Source organism: Bidens hawaiensis, unplaced genomic scaffold, assembly GCF_021521415.1.
Source record: "Bidens hawaiensis isolate Kalapana, Puna unplaced genomic scaffold, B.hawaiensis_p1.1 tig00000702_1, whole genome shotgun sequence".
NCBI lineage: Eukaryota > Viridiplantae > Streptophyta > Magnoliopsida > Asterales > Asteraceae > Bidens > Bidens hawaiensis.
The window spans coordinates 2323728-2349204 of NW_027491042.1; the positions used below are offsets into that span (position 1 = coordinate 2323728).

Sequence of the window (25477 nt, forward strand, 5' to 3'; positions counted from 1 at the left end):
TTAATAATATTTTAGTCGTTTAAAAAAATAAAAATAAATATGGATGAATGATGATGACTGTTAAACAAAAATATTGTACTACACATATTATTATAGCAAAAACAATATTTGTCTGTATATATTTTTTGTGAGCACAGAAAAATTGACAAGACTTCTCAAACCATATTCTTCTCCATGGGTGCCATAAAAATTAAATGGCATGTACTCAAAATGTCACAAAAACAACGGCATACTAGCCGAAGAAAATGACATCGTTGTCTCTCTTTGAAATTCAAGTTCTTGTTTTTTTCACCGGGGAACAGTGAAATGTTTCCGGAGATTTCGTGACATTGGGTTCGTTTGCCGAATAAGAATGAGTTCGCTTGTTAAATCGTACCTATAATTATATATAAAACCGAAAATGAACCGGGTTCGGCCGAACCCGGTGTCTTCTATGTGGCTCCGCCACTGAGAAGGATTAAGCTTGGATCACAAGGTATGGAGGCGTCGACTCTCGGATTAGGATGCATGAGTCTGACCACTAGTGGCTATGGACCCGGCAAGCCGGAGGAAGACATGATCAAACTCATCCACCATGCTGTCAACTCTGGTGTCACTCATCTAGATACTTCCGACTTCTACGGAGATCATGCTAACGAAATCCTCATCGGCAAGGTTAATGGTCGTTCAGTTATTATCGTTATTAATATTATTATTATTTGTTGTTGTCGTCGTTTTGTTGATTATTTTACTCGTTTTCTTTTGTGTTGCAGGCATTGAAGGGATTAGAGCGAGGAAGTGTGCAAGTGGCAACAAAATTTGGGATCAAATCATTGGAAGGAGACTGTGATATTCGTGGTGATCCGGAGTATGTTAGGTCTTGCTGTGAAGCTAGTTTGAAACGTCTTGATGTTGACTACATTGATCTGTACTATATTCACCGTGTTGACTCTCGTGTTCCAATTGAAATCACGGTTAGCATTTCGCAATCTGTCCATTTCTCTAAATTTTCCTTGCTTATTGCTCAAATATTAGTGCTTACTAGAACAATAAAAACTCTACTTAATTTTATAATCAAATATATTGACAATCATATATAAAACTCTACTTTTGTATATTTTAATGTAATCAAAAGCATCAGTCTAGTAACAATTATTCAATACAGTTCTGAAGAGGTATGTACCCGCCTCAACACCGAGCAAGGCGGGTCAACCCACAAGATAAAGACATTATGAAGACACAAAGCCAAAACCTATGCGCATGGCGCATACAAAACATCCTCAGGCATCATATACCCAGGCACACATATGCTCGCGCATCACATATGCGCGCGGCGCATCAGCGCGCGGCGCATATCACATGCTCGTGCATATCACACCTGCCCAGACACACATGCTCGCGCATCACATATGCGCGCAGCGCATCAGCGCGCGGCGCATATCACGTGCTCGTGCATATCACATCTGCGCATGAAATATCTGCGCGTGAGAATAAAGAGAAGACCTCGCGCATCCTCAGGATGGGCGCATATCACACGTGCGCATAATCAACCTCGTCCTTATCCCAATCAGGATTAGGGCAACCTTGATTGTGCACGTCAGACAACCTTCCAGAAGGCATCTTTTTAAGGAGAAAGAATATGCTGATGTTGATAGCTGCCAAATGAAAGGTCGACAACTCAGCATGACCCATGTGTTACCACGTGATTACAACCAACGAGAAAGCGCCAGGTGTCCCAGAGGACACGTGGCGCAGTGCGATTAGAGGAAGCCAACGAGGTTGAGCCCAACCGGTGGTAACCCTAGCACTATAAATACAGCATCAACTCCACTTTGATGACACATTCATACTCAATCATTGACAGTTACAAGCAGTGATAACACATTCAATCATATTGAATCACATTCACTCACAGTCAGTTACATACAAACAGACAGTCTCACAATCAAAAGGGTATTTCGGCTATTCAGCAATACCCCGGAGATTCTCTTACACACACTATTATCTTCTCCACAAATATACTGATTCTCACGCCGGAGGGTTACCCCAAAGAGGACCCCTCTGTCCCTTTCTGAGGGGTAAGTAACGGCGCTGTTCAATTTGTAGGTGGAAGAACACTGATCCAGAAGAACCATCGGTGAAATAGTATAATCACACCCGAGGAAAGTAGATCTGCTACCAGTGAGTAGATCCACGTTTCTTCATTGGCGCCATCCACTGTTATAAACGGCAATCAGATCTCATCAGATCTATTAAAAAAAAATCAATCACCATGGTTTCTGGAGTTCGTAACGTTGATCAAGCTCTGGAGGATATTGAACGTGAGGGTGTTAACGACGGACAGCAGGTTCTGAGGGTTCCGCGTGATTCTACGCGTACCACCAGCAACCGTCCCTTCGTCACAACCCCTCACGGCCAGACTGAAACTCCTCCAGACGATCTCACGTTACAAAATATGGCCGGCGCGAAGCTGAAAGGACCAATGGGTCCAGAAGATGAAGCAAATGATCCGAATGAATGGCTCATAAACGAGCAGCGGCGTCTGATTGAAAAGTACAACGAAATGGTCAAGCAGAAGAAGCTAGCCGACCAAACACAAAGGCAAGCTTTTGATAAGCAGACTACAAAGAGGCCGCGCGCGCCGGAAGAAGGACATTCTGTTCACACTGCACACACTGAGTTCAGTGATGAAGAAGTGCATAGCATGAGGAAGACACGGGATACTCATGCAGGAGGCTCACAGCTCCGCGCGCCTGTGAACATGGCGCCTGGAGCCAGAGCAGATCTGGATCTGCACATGCCGTACAGCCCACCGATCAGAGGGCAAGTGGACGTAACCACGCCCTACAGACCAGCCATCCTGGTAAAACACTCAAAGTTTACTGCGCGCATCGCGCAGGCTCCCATCCAGCACAAGACAAAGATGCCAAGTGGTCTGGGCAAATATGACGGCACAACAGATCCAGATGACTTTTTGCAAGGTTTCTATAACACGGGAAACCTAGAGAGCTGGACGATGCCAACATGGTGTCATATGTTTGCTCGCTGCCTCACGGGCGCAGCGCGGGTATGGTTCGAGAGCTTGCCGACAGGGCAAATTGATGGGTTCGAGGAACTATTAGAAAAGTTCCAAGCCCACTTCGTACAGCAGCGCAGGCACACGCGCGATCCTGATGACATCATGCACTGCATACGCAGGAATGATGAAACGATTGAGGATTACATCACTCGGTTCAATCAGGAATCCCTGGCAATCGGGGGTATAACTGAGCAGCTCCTGCGCGTGGCCTTTATACAAGGCGCGCGCAGTGATCAACTCCGCCGGGCTCTCGTAAGCAAAGATGGTATGCCCACCACGTGGGCCAAGTTAATGGAGGCATCGCGAGTTTTCGCGAGAAATGAGAAACAGATTGCCCAAGATAGGGCAAGAGAAAGAGCGCATCAGGCAGAATCACCGCGCAACAAAGAGAAGAGGGCCAAACAGAACTCTGTATGGTCCAGGTTGCAGCCAACAAGTTTTTCTTCCGCGGAAAAACAAGCGCAACCAACCTCACCACAGCCCCAAAAAGAAGTTCGTAATCGCGGGGAGGGTGACAAGAGGGAGGGCGGCAGAGATCCTAGCAGACCTCTGCCAAGAATATGGACGCCCCTCACTAAAACACCTTCACAGGTGTTAAGTACTGAGAATGTCCAATTCAAGCCCCCCAAGCAACTACACTACAAGGGACCGCAAAACAGTGGCAAATATTGTGAATTTCACAGGTCCCCGGGCCACAATACCGACGCATGCCATCATTTAAAGGATGCGATCGAGAAGGATGTAAAGTCAGGCAGGCTGGCTCACTTGGTAAAAAACCAAAGAATAGAAGATGAGCAACCGGAAGGAGCCTCTGCCAGCAAGAAATACAAAAGAATCTGTGTGGCTGAGGGGGGACGACAAGGGCAGACGTCAAAAAAGAGAAGCGCGCAAATCCACGGAGATTGGCGCGAGCAGCAAGTCATCTTCCCAAGAATCAGGGGAGGCCCTTCAATAAGCAGTCCTCTCGTCATCACCACACACATTGCTCATTACGAAGTGTCAAAGGTCCTGGTGGACACTGGAAGCGAATCTGACATTATGTATGAGCAGTGTTTCAGAAAGTTAGACCCGGCAGACCAAGCGCGGCTCGAAATTGTGAACGCACCAATCTGTGGTGTCTCAAATGAAATCATACATCCCCTAGGCCAGATTCAGTTTGAACTAACTATGGGGGATGATGAGCACAACCGAGCCGAAGTTGTCAACTTCTTGGTCTTGCCCACCACGTCATGCCACAATATGATCCTGGGTAGGGGAACGATTGCCCAATTTAATGCTGTACCGTCGCCAGCGCACGGCGCATTGGGGATCCCTACACCAACAGGCGTAACATTTGTTTACCGCGATCATTTGTGCGCAGTGACAAGCACGCCGCGGGAAGGGAGAATGAAACTTCCAATGGCTGACAATGCGCCAGAGAAGTGGATTTTAAACATAAAATTCCCAGAGCAAACGGTCACAATTGGCGCTACCATTTCAGACGAAACGAGATTGAGAATGAAAAAGTTGCTCACAAAATACACGTCGGTTTTCGCGTGGCAACACTCCGATATGACGGGGGTCCCGCGAGACTTGGCGCAACATTCTCTTAACACGTTCAAGTCGGTGGAGCCAATTGCTCAGAAAAAGAGAATCATGGGGGATGAAAAGGCGAAGGCCATGAATGAGCAAGTGGAGGACCTGTTGCGCGCAAACATCATCCGCCCGATCCGATACCAGACATGGGTAGCCAATCCTGTGATGGTAAAGAAAAGCAACGGGTCATGGAGAATGTGTATTGACTTCAAGGACCTCAACAAAGCATGTCCGAAAGACTGTTACCCCCTCCCAAACATCGACGCAAAGGTGGACTCCGTGGCGCCATTCAAGCTCAAATGTTTCCTGGATGCCTACAAAGGCTATCACCAGATTCAAATGGCACCACAGGATGAAGACAAGACTGCCTTCAGAACCGACAAGGGTGTTTTTTGTTACACAAAAATGCCCTTTGGTTTAAAGAATGCGGGCGCAACCTATCAGAGACTTATGGATTCGGTTTTCAGTGAACAAATCGGAAGAAATCTAGAAGTCTATGTTGATGATTTGGTGATCAAGAGCAGGGAGGAGAGACAAATGCTCAAAGACATCGAGGAAACTCTTCAGCGCCTAACGGAAGTTAACATGAAGCTCAACCCGAGCAAATGTACTTTCGGCGCAGAAGAGGGGAAATTTCTTGGTGTAATGGTCACTAAGGATGGTTTCAAGGTGAACCCTGAAAAGGTGGAAGCCATCCTTGACATGCCTTCACCATCCACCATGAAAGAGGTTCAGAAGCTGAATGGTAGATTGGTGTCAATCAACAGGTTCCTAGCGAACCACGCCAGCAAATCTACTCCATTCGTTAACACCTTGAGGAACTGTTTGAAGAAGAGCCAATTCAAGTGGACGCCTGAGGCTGAGCAAGCTTTCACTGAGATAAAAGAATGTCTCATAAAGTTGCCAGCGCTCACAGCTCCACTTCCTGGCGAAACCCTTACATTGTACCTGTCAGCTGGAGACCGCGCGATCGGCGCAGTATTATTGGTGGATCGCAAGGGGATCCAAACGCCAATATACTATGTGAGTCGGGTGCTCACAGACCCTGAGACGCGCTATTCCATCATGGAAAAGTTAGTTTTGTCACTAACACACGCGTCGCGCAAGCTCCATAGATACTTCAATGGTCATCCTATTGAAGTTCTGACTGGTTACAACATCCAGCAAGTCTTGCGACGCCCCGCGCTCTCCGGAAGGCTGACAAAGTGGGCGCTGGAATTAGGTGAACACACGATCACTTATAAGCCCCGTCCAGCGATAAAGGGTCAAGTTTTGGCGGATTTCATCACGGAAATCCCAGAGGGAAAGATTGAAGATGCTCAGCGCGAGGTAGACCCTCCGCGAGCAAATGATGAAGAAGATGTTTGGAGGCTATTCACTGATGGAGCCTCCAACAGCGAACGGTCCGGCGCAGGCCTCAAACTGGTGGACCCTGATAATCATGAATATACTTATGCTATTAGGTTGGACTTCAAGAGTACCAACAATGAGGCTGAGTATGAAGCCCTGCTGGCTGGTCTGCGCATCGCGCGCAAGTTTGGGGTTAAAAGACTAGAGGCGCATGTTGATTCTTACTTGGTAGCGGCTCAGGTCAACGGCCTATATGACGCCAAGGAGAACACAATGCCTCTGTATCTAGAGCAGGCAAAAAAGCTCGTTGAGCAGTTTGACTTCTTCAGAATCATACACATCTCGCGCAGCAAAAACAAGTCCGCTGACGCGTTGAGTAAAATGGCATCAACTAATTTTGATCACTTTGGCAAAGATGTCAGGGTGGAAGTAATGAGCAGCCCGTCAGTGCAAACGCAATCGGTCCTTGTAATTCATACAACCCCTTCATCCTGGATAACTCCAATAATGGAATTCCTGAAGGAGGGGAAGTTACCGGACGATCGCGCACAGGCGAGAAAGATAAGACACAAAGCACAGAACTATGAATTACTTGATGGTACATTATATCGGCGCTCTTATCTTGGACCGCTCATGAAATGCCTGGATGCTGAAGAAGCAACCTATGTGATTAGGGAGATTCATGAAGGAATCTGTGGAATTCACGCTGGTCCGCGCATGGTGGTTGCCAAGGCGATGAGCTCAGGCTACTATTGGCCAGGCATGTACTTGGATGCGCTAAAAGAAATCCAAAAATGCAAGGCATGTCAGAGCTACGCGCCAAACACCATGCGTCCAAAGAACAACTTGATTCCAGTGACCTCCGCATGGCCTTTCCACAAATGGGCCATTGATATTGTGGGGCCCCTGCCGCAAGCGCAAGGGCGAGTGAAATTTTTGGTAGTGGCGATAGACTATTTCACAAAATGGGTTGAGGCCAAGCCACTAGCAAAAATCACAGCTGAGGCGATGAAGCAATTTATCTGGAGCCACATCATTTGCCGTTTTGGCCTTCCTATGGAAATTGTGAGCGACAATGGCAAACAATTCACTGACAGGAAGATATCAAGCTGGCTCAAAGAATTGCACATCAACCAAATCTTCACGTCCGTCTACCACCCTCAGGGGAATGGCCAAGTGGAGCGCGCGAATCAAAGTTTGCTAAATGGGCTGAAGAAAAGGTTGGAGGGAGAATCCCATTCTTGGGTCGAAGAGTTACCTAATGTCCTGTGGGCACACAGGACATTAAGCAAAACTAGCAATGGCGAATCCCCGTTCAGCCTAACCTATGGGACAGAGGCTATGATCCCAGCAGAAATTGGATGCCCATCCCATAGGGTACTCATGATGAGCAAAACTGATAATGAGCACGAAAGAAGATTGGACCTTAACTTGCTTGAAGGGCGCAGAGAAGCGGCTATCATTAATGAAGCCAGATACAAGAAAAAGCTGGAAAAATATTATAATCAGCGCGTTAAAGAGTGCCACTTCAAGAAAAATGATTTTGTCCTTCGAAACAATGAAGCTAGTCGCGCAATACCCCCAGGAAAAATGTCCCCCAATTGGGAGGGACCTTATCAAATTTCAGAAGATTTGGGGAAAGGCGCGTACACTTTAAAAGATTTGAATGGAAAAAAGATACCGCGCGCGTGGAACGCGGCACAACTTAGAAAATGCTTCATGTAAAAAGTTCAAATATGTAATCAAGGCTTTTAAGCCATCATGAATGATGATTCGCGCTATCTTTCAATATTTGTCGCGCTATCTTTCAATATTTGTTCTATTACCTTTGCATACATGTTTCACACTTCCTTTATTAATTTGGAACAATATGACAACACTATATTGACTTCAAAGCAAAATAAAGCGAAGTAAAACATACATGCGCGAGCCTTAGCTCAAACGCGTTAACGAGTCTTAACTCTAAAACGCCAGGGCCTTAGCCCAAACCTACGAGCCTTAGCTCAAACACGTTAATGAGTCTTAACTCTAAAAACGTCAGGGCCTTAGCCCAAAACAAAGAGCCTTAGCTCAAAACACTCACAAACATCCATCTTACATCCCGCGCGGCCTGATCATAAAAATCCTTAAACACAACTAAGGCAAAGTACATGCCATATCATGTTAAGGTCTCAGGTCGAGGTCGCGCGCGGAATCATAGTGGATATCTGAGTAACACACGCTGACATGTAATGGCTAAACTCATACTTCCATATAAATACCGCGCGACAACGACGCGCAAAAAAGAAATAATGAAAAGTTAGCGCGCATGTCAGCATGAGCAAGATACTGCGAAACCACAAACAAAATAGAACAGAGGTTAAGTGAATAATTTCCTTACAACCTTGTTCTTATTTTAACGTGCAAGCATATCTTATATCTACAAGCAAACATGAAGAGATGAATGGAAATGCGCAAGATGTGAAAAAGAGAAAACAAGTTTCATTCCATTGGATTGAAATTTACAAGTATGATGAGTTACAAATTACAAGTATAAAAAATTAAATATGTAAAATTTGATGAAGGGCTTCTCAAGTCTCCACGTCGACGTCAGCCACTTCATCACCTTCATCATCTCCCGCAGCATCTGACGCGGCCTGCTCCTCATCTCCGAACTGACCATAGTCAAGTTCTTCCTCCTCATTGGAGTCTTCTATCACGACGGTGGCAGGAGCAGATTTATTCGCAGCGCCAGAGCCGCTGGCAGGGGCAACATCCCCCGCGCCACCATCATCGCCACCAGCCCTCTCGCATTCATCGAGCAACTTCTTTAGCGCGCCGAGGTCGGGCTGGTCAGCAAGCGCAGCTATCTGCAAAATCATTAGAAAAATATTGAGTACAAAACACTTGGAAAAATTAGTCAAGTAAAACTCATTAAGGTCAAGGTACCTGCATAAGGATGGGGATGTGAGTATTCATATACTTTTCCCCCACCGCGGCCATGTCCGCGCAGGCCGCGTCGCTCTTGTAAGGGTACTCGGATGGGTTCTTCTTCAACATGCCATAGTCATACCCATCCGTAAACCCTTCAGCTTGGCCCACCAAGATCGCGGCGGCATTGCAGTCCATCACAAGGGCCTGAAACTCGGCGGAATATTTCATCGCCAAAGCGCAGCGAGTTATGCCCTGTGACACCAGCCATTGGCGATCCTGCGCTAGGCCAGCAACAGACGTCTCGAGGACAGGAACCTGGGAGTTTAATAACTCAACAGTTTCCTTAGTCTTTTGTAGCTCCTCCTTATCAGACGCTGCTGCCGCCAAGATTTTTTCTTTCTCAACCTGCGCAGCACCAAGTGCTTCCTGGCTGGACGCCGCCGTCGCCAAGGCCTCATCTCTATCGGCCTGCGCGGCCGCCAACTCCCTCTTCAGGCGCGCAACCTCGCTCTCCAGTGATGATTTTTCAGTGATACTCTGGACGATAGCTTGGTCACGCGCCTCAGCCTGCTGTTCCAAGACACGCACTCTACGCGCGTACTTGGCAACTTCGGCCTCCGCCAACTGCTGCTTCTCCCGCGCAGCTTGGAGCTCATGCCCGCGCTTAATATAGGCGGTGTTGGCACTTGCTCTATTTTCGCTGAGCTCCGCCTGGAGTTTCTCAGCTCGTGCGCGAGCATCAGAAAGGTTCCAGGCAGCCACCTTAGCCTCTTGCTGGGCTGCCACAAGAGCATCGCGTACTTTAATATAATCGCGATGAAGCTCTTGGGAGGCAGCAAAGAAAGCTGACCCAGCGAAAATGTGATCGTTGAGCAAGTCAGCGCGAGTGCGCTCCTCCTGATACCTCCTTTCAGTAGGAGGCACGGCATGAGCCCAGAAAACCTCGCATACGCCCATGGATTGGAAGGAACTTTCTTCATTAATATTCCATCTCGGGCGATAAACGTGGTCACCTTCCTACAAAACACAAGAAATGTTCTAAGTCATAAAACATACTTATATGGAGGAACGCGCAGCGGAGCAACAAATTAAAACATACCTGCGGGGATGAAGCAGAAAAGTCAGCGCCAGCCCCACCAGAAGTATGCGCTGCGAAGACTTGTGGCATCGCAGGGCTGGCGCGGTCTCCCAAAGAGCCCTCAGCTTGAGCCCCCTCATCCTCCTCATCTTCTTGAATAGGCCTCTTCTCCTGCGACCTGGGGGGCTCCAAACCAGCATCGCGGAGAGGGCTGCGCGTAGGAGGAGGCGAGGGAGGTCTCGACGCCGCCAGTTCGGCGCGCAATATGGCTTCCTGCTCTTTTGTAACCCCAATAAGGGGAGAATCAGCACTAGCAGGGGCAGGACCAGAACCAGCGGCGCCGCCAACGGCGCCAGGAGTGTCGCCAGCAACTTGTACGCCAGCTACAACTCCTATGAACAAATCAATAAGGAAAAATGGTTTATGACTGAATCCAAAAGAAAAATAAAGAAGACAAGTGTGCAAAACATACCTTGGCGCAATTCTGTTCGCGCGGCGAACATCGCCATAAAATTCATTCTACCCTTTTCAGAGGGTAGAACAGGGGACTCCGAAGCAGCCCCCGGCGCAGCCTCAGCACCTTGTGGCGCCTGTGGCTCATCTCCTACCGTCGCCGGTTCTGCAAACATTCAAAGGAGGAAAGGTTTAATAACAATTCAGCCAGATGAAGATAAATAAAGTATACCTGTTGCAGGCGCGGCACTGCTTCTCTCTTCAGCCGCGCGAAAGGAGGAGGCGACGCCACCATACCTCAAGTGGACAGGAGGTCTGCCCACTCTCACAGGCAGAGAAGCTAAAGAAACCTTTGTGGTAAACACATGGGTTTCCTTAGGTCCCTTCGTTTGAGCATGGGGATGAGCGACAGGGGTGTCATCTTTCTTCTGTTTCTTACTGGCCCCTGCGCCAGATTTCCCCTTAGCTTTGCGCTTTAGTAGGGGCGCCTCCTCTTCCTCCTCCTCCTCTTCCGCGAGCTCTAGCTCGTAGTTTTCAAGCGCATCTACAAAAACAACCAACAGAACTGTTAATAAACTTGGATATTCTAAAGGAATGAGCATAAGTGCGAAGGCTTACCAGGCGCGTCACTGTCAAAATCAAATTCCAGATCCACTGGGATGAACATGTCATCGAAGCGATCTGGGAAACCAACTTCCCCAGCGCCAAGCGCGACGGAGCCACCCTCCACTTGTTCATCATAAGCGGCAAGGACATAATCCTTGGTGACTGCGCAAAAAACAAATCAAGTGATATCAGCAAAAGAATTATGTTCGCGCAGAAAAAATAAATAAACCAATGAAATAAACTTACACAACCCGTCGACTTGGATAACGGGCTCAAGCGCGCTATCGGCCCAAAGCTTACTCATGCCGACCCCAACCAGCGCCTCCTCGCAAATTTTCTTCGCGGGGGATGGTTCGGCGGTCATTTTCTTAACCCAGGCGCCAGTTGGGTTCTTGAGGACACCCTCATCCGCAGGCGCAGAAGAGATAGAGCGCATGGTCATACGGATGGGGATCACACCAGCCCTTATGTAAAAGAACCTCTCAGACCAGTCATGAAGGCTCTTGAATGAAACAGTGGAGCACTTCACCTTCTGACTGCGAGGAATGAAAGAGATCCAATTGTCCTGGATCTTGGGCTTGTAAAAATATTGAAAGCGCCGAGGAGTGGGTTCCTCGCGCTGGGATTTGCACATGAACTCGAAGTGAGTCACGCGCACGAGTCCAAACGGATGGACTTGGGATATATGAATCCCATAGAACTTCAGCAGTGCACCCACAAACCTTGTCATCGGGAGACGAAGGTTGCAGTGGGTGAAAAAGTGGCTATATAGGGATATATAGCCGGCAGGCGGGTCCGCCGCCGTTTGCCCGGACCTAGGCAACATGCAGCCAAACAGGGTGGGAAAGCCCTGAGAGGCGATGAGGTTGTCGAGATCGGCCTGCTTCAATTTGCAGAGGATTTCATTCCACATTTTGGTGGCCTTGGTCCTCCCTACTTCCTCCGATGTGGTCTCAACAACCCTCTTCCCTTTCCCTTTTTGCTTCAATGTCGACATCACCACAGATTTTACACGGCGTCTTCGAGAGGCAACAGAGGTGATTGAGGGGCTAGACGAGTCTGAACTATCAGACATACAACTGCAGCAGCAGATAATCGAGAAATCGAAAAGATGAAAACACTCAATTCAGAATATGAAAGGCAGAAACTCGAAAATTATCAACAATGAAGATGAAGATAAAAAATTTCCTAAGGGCCTCCTTTTATAGGCCCAGGAGAGAGAAATGTGGCAGCTGATCGGATTTCACGCGCCCCCACTCGCGGGTGCAAGCCAACGAGGGCGCGACACGTGTCCCTAACACTGTTGAGGGGACATAAAATTGTAACCGACCTGCCACGGAGCAGAGACGCGCCCCCACTCGCAGGTGCTAACCAATGCGAGCGCGACACGTGTTCAAGACGGCTGTGTGAGGGGACGTGAAAGGCAACTGTAGCACCTCGAGCACACGAAACGTCTGACATGTTTACGGCGCACGTCACCACCAACTAACCACGTGTTCGACCCGTCGTTTTCAACCCTTCGTTTTTAAACAAATGGATAGAACTTCGCGCAACGATGGAAGCAACCAGGAAAACGACAAAACCCCATTTAAAGACAAAAATCAGTAAGTCTAATATCCATCTTACCGCGCTCGCGCGAGATAAGACACACATTAGACTGGGGGGGCTTGAAGAGGTATGTACCCGCCTCAACACCGAGCAAGGCGGGTCAACCCACAAGATAAAGACATTATGAAGACACAAAGCCAAAACCTATGCGCATGGCGCATACAAAACATCCTCAGGCATCATATACCCAGGCACACATATGCTCGCGCATCACATATGCGCGCGGCGCATCAGCGCGCGGCGCATATCACATGCTCGTGCATATCACACCTGCCCAGACACACATGCTCGCGCATCACATATGCGCGCAGCGCATCAGCGCGCGGCGCATATCACGTGCTCGTGCATATCACATCTGCGCATGAAATATCTGCGCGTGAGAATAAAGAGAAGACCTCGCGCATCCTCAGGATGGGCACATATCACACGTGCGCATAATCAACCTCGTCCTTATCCCAATCAGGATTAGGGCAACCTTGATTGTGCACGTCAGACAACCTTCCAGAAGGCATCTTTTTAAGGAGAAAGAATATGCTGATGTTGATAGCTGCCAAATGAAAGGTCGACAACTCAGCATGACCCATGTGTTACCACGTGATTACAACCAACGAGAAAGCGCCAGGTGTCCCAGAGGACACGTGGCGCAGTGCGATTAGAGGAAGCCAACGAGGTTGAGCCCAACCGGTGGTAACCCTAGCACTATAAATACAGCATCAACTCCACTTTGATGACACATTCATACTCAATCATTGACAGTTACAAGCAGTGATAACACATTCAATCATATTGAATCACATTCACTCACAGTCAGTTACATACAAACAGACAGTCTCACAATCAAAAGGGTATTTCGGCTATTCAGCAATACCCCGGAGATTCTCTTACACACACTATTATCTTCTCCACAAATATACTGATTCTCACGCCGGAGGGTTACCCCAAAGAGGACCCCTCTGTCCCTTTCTGAGGGGTAAGTAACGGCGCTGTTTATTTTGTAGGTGGAAGAACACTGATCCAGAAGAACCATCGGTGAAATAGTATAATCACACCCGAGGAAAGTAGATCTGCTACCAGTGAGTAGATCCACGTTTCTTCAAGTTCCTTCACAATCATAAACTATTTGATTGCAAAAGTAAAATCCATTGTACTTAAAAAAATCACGAAGAAATAACATGTCTTTTGCTTGTAGATGGGAGAGCTCAAGAAACTGGTTGAAGAGGGTAAAATTAAGTATATAGGTCTGTCAGAGGCCTCACCTTCAACCATCAGAAGAGCCCATGCTGTTCATCCGATCACAGCCGTACAGTTAGAGTGGTCACTCTGGACTAGACTCCATGAAGAAGAAGTAATTCCGACCTGTAGGTAAGACCAACCGTAATGGAACGTTGTGGGGCAGTGTTTTGGACCAAAATGCCAGACAACCCCCCCCCCCCCCCCCTTCTTCTTCAAACACCACATTACGCATGGCGTGGTACATGTTTTTATCTCTTAGTAAAACTTTGTGTTTTCCATAAATATCATCTCTCACACGTAATACATATTTTGTTTCCTGTACATGTGGCATTTCATTAATTATTGATATATGATTTTTAGAGAGTTAGGTATTGGGATTGTTCCATACGGTCCTCTTGGTAGTGGGTTTTTAGCTTCCGGTCCCAAGTTCGTTGAGGGCGTGTCAGATAAAGATTTCAGGAAGGTTTGTGCTTTCGACGTATTTGAAACTAACACGGTTTTCACTAAAAAACTAACACATAGATTGTGGTTTATATTACGTATGTATTGTTATTGTCACTTTTAGTTATGAAATAATGTTTCTGTGTAGAGTATTCCAAGATTTCAAGGGGAGAATCTTGAACACAACCTAATCTTGTATAATAAGATTCATGAAATCGCACAAAGGAAAAGATGCACAACATCTCAGTTGGCCTTATCGTGGGTCCTGCACCAAGGGAATGACATGAGTCCCATCCCAGGTACCTTAAAGATTGAGAACTTTAACCAAAACATTGGAGCTTTGTCTGTCAAACTCTCACCACAAGACATGGCTGAGCTTGAATCTATAGCGCTGATGCTTTTAAGGGCAATAGATTACCTCCAACAATCTTAGCTCTTTCAAATGTTGAGACTATTCCTTTGTCTTCATGGAAATAACCCACTCACTTGCACATATATTTGTTGAGATACTCTACTCTCAAGTCAAAATAGGGAATAAATGTTGTTATGTTGTTGTATCTCTTATGTGATTTTATGAATTTGTTTCGAAACATGTTTAGTAGTTAAAATCGTACTTCATATTGTATGTATATTCTCCATACGTTCATGAACTAAATTTCGCATTTCTATGAAACATTGGAAAAATCGTATGGTTTGCTAGGGTTTCTGTTATATAATTAATATTTCTTAAGAAACTAAAACTTCTATTTTAAACATCCATCATGTGCACCACTTGGTTCATGTCATATGTGCGATAGGGTTTCTGTTACCTACTTGATCCTTAATTGTTTCGCTCGATTGCCTTGTTTTTTCTCTTAGCTGAGACCGGATTTGATGACCGGTCTATCATCACCACTACAAATAAGGTGTAATTGGCGGTTAGGGAGTTAAATAGGTTTTTAACCTTTTTACTATGTTTTAAATTTGATTAAGAAAGCTTATTAACTTGTAAAGTTTTGTTTATAACTCAAGTACTTAAATATGCAAGAAGGTAAATAAAAAAGCATAATATTTGTTACAAGTCTTCAAATTTTCACTATGTCAAGAGAGTGAACCCATTTAACACTATGTCATGGTAGTGCGCAAGCTCTCGTAACAACAACACTATATCAAGATAATATTCCCAACCCTTAACAATATAACCACACCATGTCAATATAGCTTTTGCCCTCTCAAATCATTAACAAATGATAAACACTTACAAACAAATCACTATTTCAAAGCTAGTGATGCCCCCTATAATAATACAATATTTGTTTAACAATGATGCTGAACACTTTCTTCTTTTCTTTCATCTGTTTTCTTCAATTGGATTGTTTCCTAAAGGATCATAAAGAGATACGTTAAGTAATGATATGTGAAAGATTTGAGCAAAAGGGTGAGGAAAACAGTTTGCTAAGGCTTCAATTTATAGACACAACATCACAAAAGTCGAACTTAGAACTTGGCTCCGACGGTAGATCCATCGACTGTAGTCGACTAGCTTGTGTTGTTTGGTCTCTAGTGATTCTGAACGTTATGATTTGTCTTCTCCACTTTTGCAACACCCTTTCTAGAGGTTTGAACTTGTTCTTGAGTGTTCATATAGCATTGGTCAAATCACCATGAAGAAATTAGCATGATGTGGCAAGATCTTTCGAGTCAACAAATTAGCCAGGAGGTTGTGCCATATATGTAGCATTGGTCAAATCACCATGAAGAAATGCATTGTTATCATCAGTTTGTCTAATATCCCATTAATTCTCGAGGAAATTAGGCATCATACCTAACTAATCTAATAGTGTTTGATTAAACAACTGGGCTAAACGTGTCAGTGAAGGCAAATCCGTGACTGATGAAATCACTTGATACCTTAAGGGTACTATTTCACACGGGTTGGTGATTTGCAAATATTGGATGTCACTATTTGTATAATTGTATGTAAGAAGTATAAAACTTTAAAATATGAACCACGGATGAAAAAAAGATTAATGTTCTTTATGTTCTCACAATAATTTAATGTTCTGAAATGATCTTGTCCCTATATGCGTGTACATGTGTAAACACACTAAAAGATTTACAACATATTCCCAAAAATAATACACCAGCTAGAAGAACATATATATGGGTCTAGTTGATGATCATAAATCATACTAATTGCTCACTCATGCACGTAAAACAAAAAACCGCCCTTTATTTAATCTTCTCAAAGTAACACACAGCACTAAACCACATGCTGATCAAGTGCAACCAAGCTTTAAAACCAAAAAATGATTCATATTGGAAAACAAATATGATATGTTGGGTATAGCAGTACATGGATAACCATCGTATAATTAATTAAGCTTGCCAAGATGACAATGCAGGGGTCTCGGAGTTCATATATGTTGGAACTTCAGCACCATATCGAGCCCCCTTAACTGCTTCCGCTGATGCAATGGATTCAAGCTCCGCCATATCTTCTTGTGTTAGCTTAACAGATAACGCTCCAATGTTTTGTTCAAGATTTTCTATCCTAGTGGTTCCTGGAATAGGAACAACATCATTTCCCTGGTGGTGAAGCCAGGCCAATGCCAACTGTGAAGTTGTGCACCCCTTTTTAGTTGATAATTCATTAATCCTTTGATATAAGATCTTGTTGTGTTCAAGATTTTCAAGTTGGAACCTTGGCATTTTCTACAAAACAATAATTGTAAACCTGATATTAATCCAACACTTTAAGCCATTTAAATTCAGGCTGTAACACCGCAGTTTTGGCAAAATTAGATTTTCAAAGATAAACAAAATGGCATAAATAGTATACCTTACGGTAGTCATCATCTTCTAACTTCTCCATAATCTTTGAACCAGATGACAAAAAACCCCGTCCAAGAGGACTATATGCAACAATCCCTATCCCAAGTTCTCTGATAGAGTATGATACACACTAAGTACTTAAACATGAATGGAAATTAAAAGGAAAGATGATGCTGAGTACTGACCTACAAGTAGGAATAATATCTTTTTCAACATCTCTTGACCATAAGGACCATTCTAGTTGTATGGCAGTTATTGGGTGCACCGCGTGGGCTCTTCTAATGGTCGATGCTGACGCCTCTGATAATCCAACATATTTGATTTTCCTTTCTTCCACCAGCTTCTTGAGTTCACCCATCTATCATAAAAAGTTTACTCATTCGTGTTAAGAGACTTAACCTCAAATCAGGCATGTCCCACACGCAACTCATTTATCTAAATTGGTCAATATAAATGAGTTGACGAGTTAAACCATTTATTTTTGTCTTTATTCACATGTTTTCTTATTATTATTTTCAACACATCTATTATCTATACCTTACTACAATCTTTTTATTTTCTTGTTAGGTTCTTGTGTGAAATTAATTACCAACCTTTTCAACTTCTTCTCATCTCTAATATATATAAAAAACAAGGATCATCTACAATTGAGGAACTAACTGTGATTTCGATTGGCACGCGAATATCAACCCTGTGCTGATAATACAGATCAATGCAATCGACGTCAAGACGCTGCAGGCTAGCTTCACAACAAGCCCTTACATACGCTGGATCTCCTCTGACCTCAAATGCACCATCATATACAGCCCCAAATTTGGTAGCTAGCTCCACCTTCTCCCTCATTCCTCCTTTCAAAGCCTGCACTTAAAAAAGTGTTTAGTTATATATCAACCCAGACAACACAACAAACGAAAACGACGAAACCCTTAATTAATTTATAGGGTATATATATGACCTTGCCAAGAAGGATTTCGTTGGTTTTTGGGCCATAGAAATCAGAGGTGTCCAGAAAGGTGACTCCCGCGTTAATGGCATGGTGGATGAGATTGATCATGTCGGGTTCGGGTTTGGGAGTACCGTAGAAAGCGGCTGACATGCTCATGCAGCCTAAACCCTGAGCTGATACCTCTAAACCCTGTGAACCCAATTTGACTCTTGGAACTATTGCCATTTTTTTTTAACTTTGTTTTTCTTCTAATTAATGTGTGATCAAGGAACACCTGATTGAATACAATTTATAGCTGAGGGTAAAGGTGGGAGTTGGTAGATGGTAGAATCACTGGATGAAATAAATTCAATAGTGATTTAAAAATCATTATAATAACACCGTAATTAAATAAAAAGATATGGGGAGTAGAATTCTACAACATACAAACGTAAGCGCCTACGTTCTGGTTGAAGGAAGAAGATTTGATTTTGGTATTGTCATGATTCATTTCTTAGTCTGTCATATATGCTAGAATTTTCAAATTTTACGAATATTTTTTTAATTTTGTTTTATTAACATACTGATAAAAGTCTTTATCTTTTTAAAATAAATCACAAAGACATTTATGTTCAATTCTTTCGTGAAACCTTTTTTTTTTTAATAATTTTACATGTAAATATCAAAAAATAATATTCCACTTCTATTTTTCGGAAAACAAACTCACTTTTGTTTACGTAAATAGTTTTTTTTTTCCTCATTGCAAAATAGCCTCCGTAAACAAACTTTTAGTAAGCGTATCACAAAACTAGGCCCCGTGCAATTTAAGAGAAATTGTATATGCTAAAACTACTGAGCCAGGTTTGTTTGTAAGTCACTAATTAACATAAACGTGAAAAAACGCTTACCCTCGCCACCAGGGTAAAATTGCAAATCGGAATTTCAATCGTCGACTTGGGGAGTTAGGAATCCAATATCGTTGGTTACTCTTCTTGCCTTATGTCTTCTACGATTGCGTTCACTTCTACTCGAAATCTGGTCGATTACCATTCGTTTGCAACTTACGACTTCTTTTTTAGAAAGACCAAATATATTAAAATGAAAACACGGGAAACCTAGGAACCCAACCAAACAAACAAGAGAAAAACCAACAAACAAACCAGAGAAGAACCAACATACGGACAAAGAGAACGCAAACTACAATTACAATGAAAAATTAACAAAACTGAACTTGCTATAAATACTCCAATCCAATCTCGACTTTTGCTTCTATGTTTTTACCCAAAGAAAGGAAGTAGACTTTGTTAGAGTAAAATAATACTTTGGTTATTTATATGATACGAATCATTTATCTTTTGCTTCTATGTAAATGAAAAGATATACCTTTTCCTGAAACCGATCGTACAGAAAAAACTTAAAATATTTTCTTTGATTAATGCATAATAGTTATGGTTTAGAGACTAACATATCATAGCGAACATCTGGGTCGAAATCAATCGACCCAGATGTTCGACCTCATGGAAATGTGGGATATTCGAGCTCCTGACGTTGATTTCGACCCAGATGTTCGCTATGATATGTTAATCTCTGAACCCCAAGTATTATGCATTAAACAAATAAATGATTTTTTTTTTGTTTTTTTATATAAAACTCGGTTTCGGGAAATATCTTGACCACTTTACTATTGAATTAGGGATAAGATCGGGACCGTAATGTACCCAAATTTAAAACTTTGGTACCGGTACCAGTACCGATTTCGCTCAGCCCTAGACTGAAGTGACAAAAGTATCCAACCATAGGGACGAAAATGACTATTAACTCAAAATAAAAAGAAGAAAGATAAAAATACTCTTAAACTAACGACATAGTTGGATGCCGTTAGACGGAGGAGATATAATTGGCTAATATTTAAAAATATGACGGCTAAATTGACAAAATTTCAAACTTTGAAATGACGTGACAAAATTAGCAAACCATATAAACAAAAATGGTCATTAACTCAAATATATATATATACTTGTGAATAGTTTATGACTATCATAAACTATTTACAAGCGTATATAAATAACACAAAATATTATTTTACTCTTAACAGCCTTTATTTAACGAACCATCTACTCCTCTTTATTGTACTCCCTTGTCTCACGATTGTTATATGTCATAAATTTATTGGTAATAGTTTAGGCTTTTAGCACCTTCATTAATTAGATTATTAGTTTCCTGATCCACTCTTATTTGTACCCAAGACTATGAAAACTAAATCGTCTCCCACCTCTATTGTAATTCGAGCTTACATTTCCTTATCTTTGTTTGTTTGAGTCAATTGCCACGTCGACTAAACCTCAAAATGCTCCTCTTCATCCAAATCATTAAAGCTCAGTTTCATTCTCAAGCTATAAGTAAAAAAGACATATTTAGAACGTCAAATTTTATCTTTCAGTTTCAAAGTTTTAAGTGACCAATTTCTTCGGTCGCTACCAATTTATTCTCGGCCTACTTTGTTGGTACCATTTTTCCTTGCACCGCGGATTGCTTCAGTATTTCTTCTATGATGTCAACTAAACAATCAAGTTCTCGTTTTCCTTGTTCCTCATGAACCTAGATCTTGTATGACCTGTCATACCAATTTAAGATCATTTCTTTCGAAATATTCCGGTCGTCACCAGACGAGCACACCGATGCAATTATAAGATTAGATTTTTTTTCCTCCCCGTCTAGCTGCGAGGATTACATTATCTAATTCCCAAATTGTTCTCAGATGTTATCTATTGTTGCTCAACTTAACAAATATAATGGAATCCCATGAGGTTTCTGTTAAAAATCCTGAGTGAAAATCTGAAACAGTAAACAAATAAAGACACTAACAACGAACCGGGCTTGCGTTTCACACAATTCCGTTAAACAAAATTGCGGTCTGTTCCCTTCTGCGGCTGTTAGATTTTTCAACTTATGACTTCTATTTTTCTATTATTAAGGTAAACAGTAAAAGCTTGTGCATTTATTTTTCAAAGATGATGTCGTTTAATCGTTTGAAAAATATCATGGACATTTTAAAATTTGAGGGGATTAGAAAAAACACCCTTGCTATTTTTTTATAGTTAAACTGGATTTTATTAATCTCAACTAAATTTTATTGGCCGATAATAATCCCAACTAAGTTTATTCCTACTGGTGTTCCAAAAAAAAATTGGCTCCTAGTGGTCCCCGGTTAAAAAAAACTTAACGACGTTAAGTTTAATAGAGGACCACTGAGAGCCAATTTTTCTAAATTTTGGGTCATATGTGGGAATAAACTCAGTTGAGATTATTATCGTCTAATGACATTTAGTTGGGATTATTAAAATCCAATTTGTCTTTTTTATATATAAAGGATGTTTGAGAGAACACATTAATAAAGAGACGTGAGTTTTTAAAAAAAAATAGTAAACGGATATGACAGTTGACGCCGCATGTTTATGGCATGTGATATCCTTAAAGCATCTGAAGAGGTAGGTCCCAGCAGAGACCAGTTGGTCCCGCAAGACTCACCTTAAACATGGACGTCTGCGCAAAGGCCATCTGCTCCCGCAGGACCCACCATGCTCATAGAATCTTACGCGCAGTACGCAACCTGTACACGCAGGGAAAGCCTCCCAATGGTGAAGTACCCCGCCTGTTCCCGCAGTTGCGGATACAAGCCATCAGGGAAGGCTACCCGCAGACAGCAGGGCTACACGTACAAGACACTAGCTACTTCAGCAGTCACGTGAAGGCATGAGCAAGGCGGGAACAATCCCGCCCAAATGAGCCAGTCTGATTCTGAAAGATCTTTTGTACCATACCTACCAAGGTATGGATAGGACAGACGATCCGACCAGAACAGCCCATGAGCCAATCACAGGGTGACAGCTCACCGACAACAGTGCGAGGAGGAGCACCCTCTAGTACTGTTTGTCACTATTAGCCGCTGCCTACTCACCAACCCTCACTGTGGAGCATGCGCAGCCTACAGTTGGTGGAATAGTATTACTGTTGGCCGTAACCTATTCACCAACCAGCATGGCCTGCGTACAATCCACAGTCAGTGGGACGTGCATAGTCTACAGTTGGTGGAATAGTGCAGCCGACTTTATTACTGTTGGCTGTAACCTACCCACCAACCAGTATGGCCTGTGCGTAATCCACTGTTGGTTGAACAGGAATACTATTCAGCCGGCTGTACCTTCTAGAAAACCTACCTTCGGCTATAAATACTCCAATATCTTGGAATGGTAAGATCATCTACTATCTCGTATAACTTACTTGATAACTGCTCTAATAGTATTCATATACTTTTATATTTAAAGAGCAATATAGACTGATTCTCACGCCGGAGGGTGGTCACAAGGAGGAACCCCCCCCCCCCTTCTCAGTGACGAGCTTACGGTGTCTGTTTTGCAGGTTCCCTGAAGTACAACTTACTCTGCTGGACCTACCTTCGTGGGAAACATTACCTAGCCCCCAGATTACCCATAATCTGCCCGGGGTCACCTAGTGTTTCTTCATTGGCGCCATCCGTGCATAAAGCTAGAACTACATCTTTCTCCAGTTTTTCAAAACTTCCAAGATGACTAGAGAAATTCCGGTAACCACAACCCCAGCCACTGGGGTAAACACCGGCAACACAATGTTTACAAACACTACCCCAGCCACCCAAGCTGGGGCAAGTGAAATACATTTTACGAACACTACCCCAGTCACTCATGTAGGGGCAAGTGGAGTAAATATTCCACTGGGATTCACTGATGCCCAGCTGGAAAAACGAACTCGAGCCCCTCGCCAAACACTTGATCAAGTGAAGGCATGGGCCGAGGCACGTCAAAGAGAATTTCAGGCTGAGTTGGACGAACGCTTGCGTTCAGTCCAACAAGCTGAGGAATTCGGTAGTACTCGCCAGCACCTCAACATGAGTAGTGAGTACGAGTACTCAGACGGCGAGGGGGAAGACTCCGACACCGACGCGAACCCTCGCCATAGGGCGAAAGGGAAGCGTAAGGAAACGGATCCCCAGCCAAAAAGGAATTTTGGGGAAGCATTCCAACCAGTCACGGAAAAAAGCGAGCGTGACTTCTCCAAGGCCTTTAGACCTACTGCTACAAACGCAGGAAGGTCAAAATTTGCAAGGGACATTGCAGAGGCAATCGCCCCGAGGAGTGCCAAACAAATGTCCAACATTGGCACATACGATGGTCTATCCGACCCAGATGATCATCTGAACAGGTTCATTGCGGGGGCAACCGTCAGTAACTGGACGGAACCCACGTGGTGCTACATGTTCCAGATGACTCTGGTAGGAGCAGCCAGAGCATGGTTCGACCGTTTACCGGTCCACCACATTTATGACTGGGCAGACTTCCAGAACAAGTTCAGTCAACAGTTTAGTCAACAGAGGAAGCACACTGAGGAGCAGTGGACGATCCTCAACTGTGTCAGAGAAGAGGATGAATCCTTACTGGACTTCATCACCCGCTTCAACTCCAAGAAGGTGAGTCTGGGCAACATCAGTGAAGACCTCGTTCGCGCCGCTTTCATTCAGGGCGCCGAATACCCAGAACTCATCCGCACTCTGACGGGTAAAGATGGCATGCCATCCACGTGGGATGCCATAATGACGGCAGCCAAGCGCTTTGCCGAAACAGAGAAACAGCTGGGAAGAGATCTCCCCCAGAATACAAACCTCTACACGCAGAGGACAAGGGAGAACAATGTGAGAACCGCCCGGCTAAACAAAAAGAGGCGGCAAGGTATTTGGCAGTCAAGGATAAACTTTGACGCCCCCTCAAGCTCTCTCCCTCTGGTTGGCGGAAGGGACAAAACGCACCCTTTGAACCGGAAAAACCGTTGGACGCCACTCACCAAGAGCGTCACGGAGATATTTGCCACGGAAAAACTGCCATGGCCAAAAGCCCCAGTGATCCGACAGAAACCCAATGCGGATCAAAGCAAGTCTTGTGACTTCCATGGGACAAAGGGCCATAGCACTGAGGAGTGCACATCCTTGAGGGACATCGTCGAGACATTCGTCAAGGATGGGAGGCTCGCACACCTCGTGGCATCTATCAAGAAGGGAGGAAGGAACGACAACAGGTACAGGGGTAACGGACGGAAGCCCGTCGACATTAGCATCAACATGGTCCATGGTAAGGTCAGAGGAAGAAAGAGACCAATGACCGAACCATGCGCATGGAAGGAAGCAGAAGTGCGCTTCCCGCGAGTGCCGGGAGGCCCAAACAAAGAAGGCCCCATTGTCATTAAAAGCCAGCTGGGGCACTACATCACCTCCCGCACCCTCGTTGACAATGGCGCATCGTCGACAGTGATGTACAGGCAGTTCTTCGACAAGCTCGATGATGAAGACAAGGAACGTCTGGAGACGGTCTACGCTTCAATGGAAGGGTTTGACGGCAGCATGAACACTCCCTTGGGCATCCTATCTTTCCCCGTCACTCTCACTGATGGGAATTATTCACGCACGGAGGATGTGGATTTTGTTGTGATGAAAAAACCACATCATACGTATGACATCCTATTCGGGAGAGACGGGATGGCAAGATTCAACGCCGTGGTATCCTCAGTCCACGGCATGATGGGATGGCCAACAACTGAAGGCGTAGCGATGATCACGGGCATTCCCCAGGTATGCATCGCATCTGTCTCCTCTAAACCCAAACCGAAGATGGCCAAACAAACCATCACTGAACCTGAACAGTGGGCATTCAATGGGAAATATCCCGATCAGGCCGTTACCATTGGCCCGACAATTGTTGATCCAACACGCACCTTACTCAAGCGCTTACTGCAGCGAAACGCAGACATCTTCGCGTGGACACCAGCCGACATGACTGGTGTACCCCGGGGAAAGGCAGAGCATAAGCTCAAATGCGATCCGGCCGTTACGCCGATCGTACAAAAGCGCAGAGTAATGGGGCCCGAGCAAACCAACGCGTGCAGAACCCAAGTCAAGGAACTCCTTGATGCGGGCATCGTGCGCGTTAGCAAATATCAAACATGGGTTGCAAATCCCGTAATGGTACCGAAGAATAACAAACAATGGCGCATGTGCATAGATTTCAAAGATTTGAATAAAGCATGCCCCAAAGATTGTTATCCGTTGCCAGAAATTGATCTCAAGGTGGATTCGGTGGCACCATTTCGCCTTAAATGCTTCTTGGATGCGTATAAGGGGTACCATCAAATCCACATGGCTGTGGATGACCAGGACAAAACCGCCTTTCGGACGCCCGATGGCACATTTTGTTATAAAATGATGCCGTTCGGACTTAAGAACGCGGGGTCCACGTACCAACGACTAATGGACAAAGAGTTTCACGCCCAAATTGGGAGAAACTTGGAAGTCTATATGGATGATTTGGTCATCAAAAGCCCCGAGCCAGAGACGATGTTG

At 44.4% G+C, this 25477-nt stretch overlaps 1 protein-coding gene and 1 pseudogene across 2 annotated transcripts; one reads left to right on the forward strand and one right to left on the reverse strand.

The window, feature by feature from the left end:
- The first annotated feature begins 393 nt into the window (after positions 1–393).
- Positions 394–14992, forward strand: LOC143532780 (auxin-induced protein PCNT115-like; annotated as a pseudogene). Its single transcript, XR_013135246.1, has 5 exons — positions 394–654; positions 753–953; positions 13831–14003; positions 14235–14352; positions 14464–14992. The product of XR_013135246.1 is annotated as an auxin-induced protein PCNT115-like (transcript).
- A 1518-nt stretch (positions 14993–16510) lies between these two features.
- Positions 16511–18402, reverse strand: LOC143533028 (putative aldo-keto reductase 4). The gene is made up of 5 exons (XM_077027917.1): positions 18085–18402; positions 17790–17987; positions 17315–17487; positions 17137–17239; positions 16511–17009 (listed from the first exon to the last, which is right to left on the reverse strand). The coding sequence occupies exons 1-5, from the start codon at positions 18298–18300 to the stop codon at positions 16674–16676; spliced, it is 1026 nt and encodes a 341-aa protein (XP_076884032.1). The 5' UTR covers positions 18301–18402; the 3' UTR covers positions 16511–16673.
- Positions 18403–25477: the final 7075 nt, after the last annotated feature.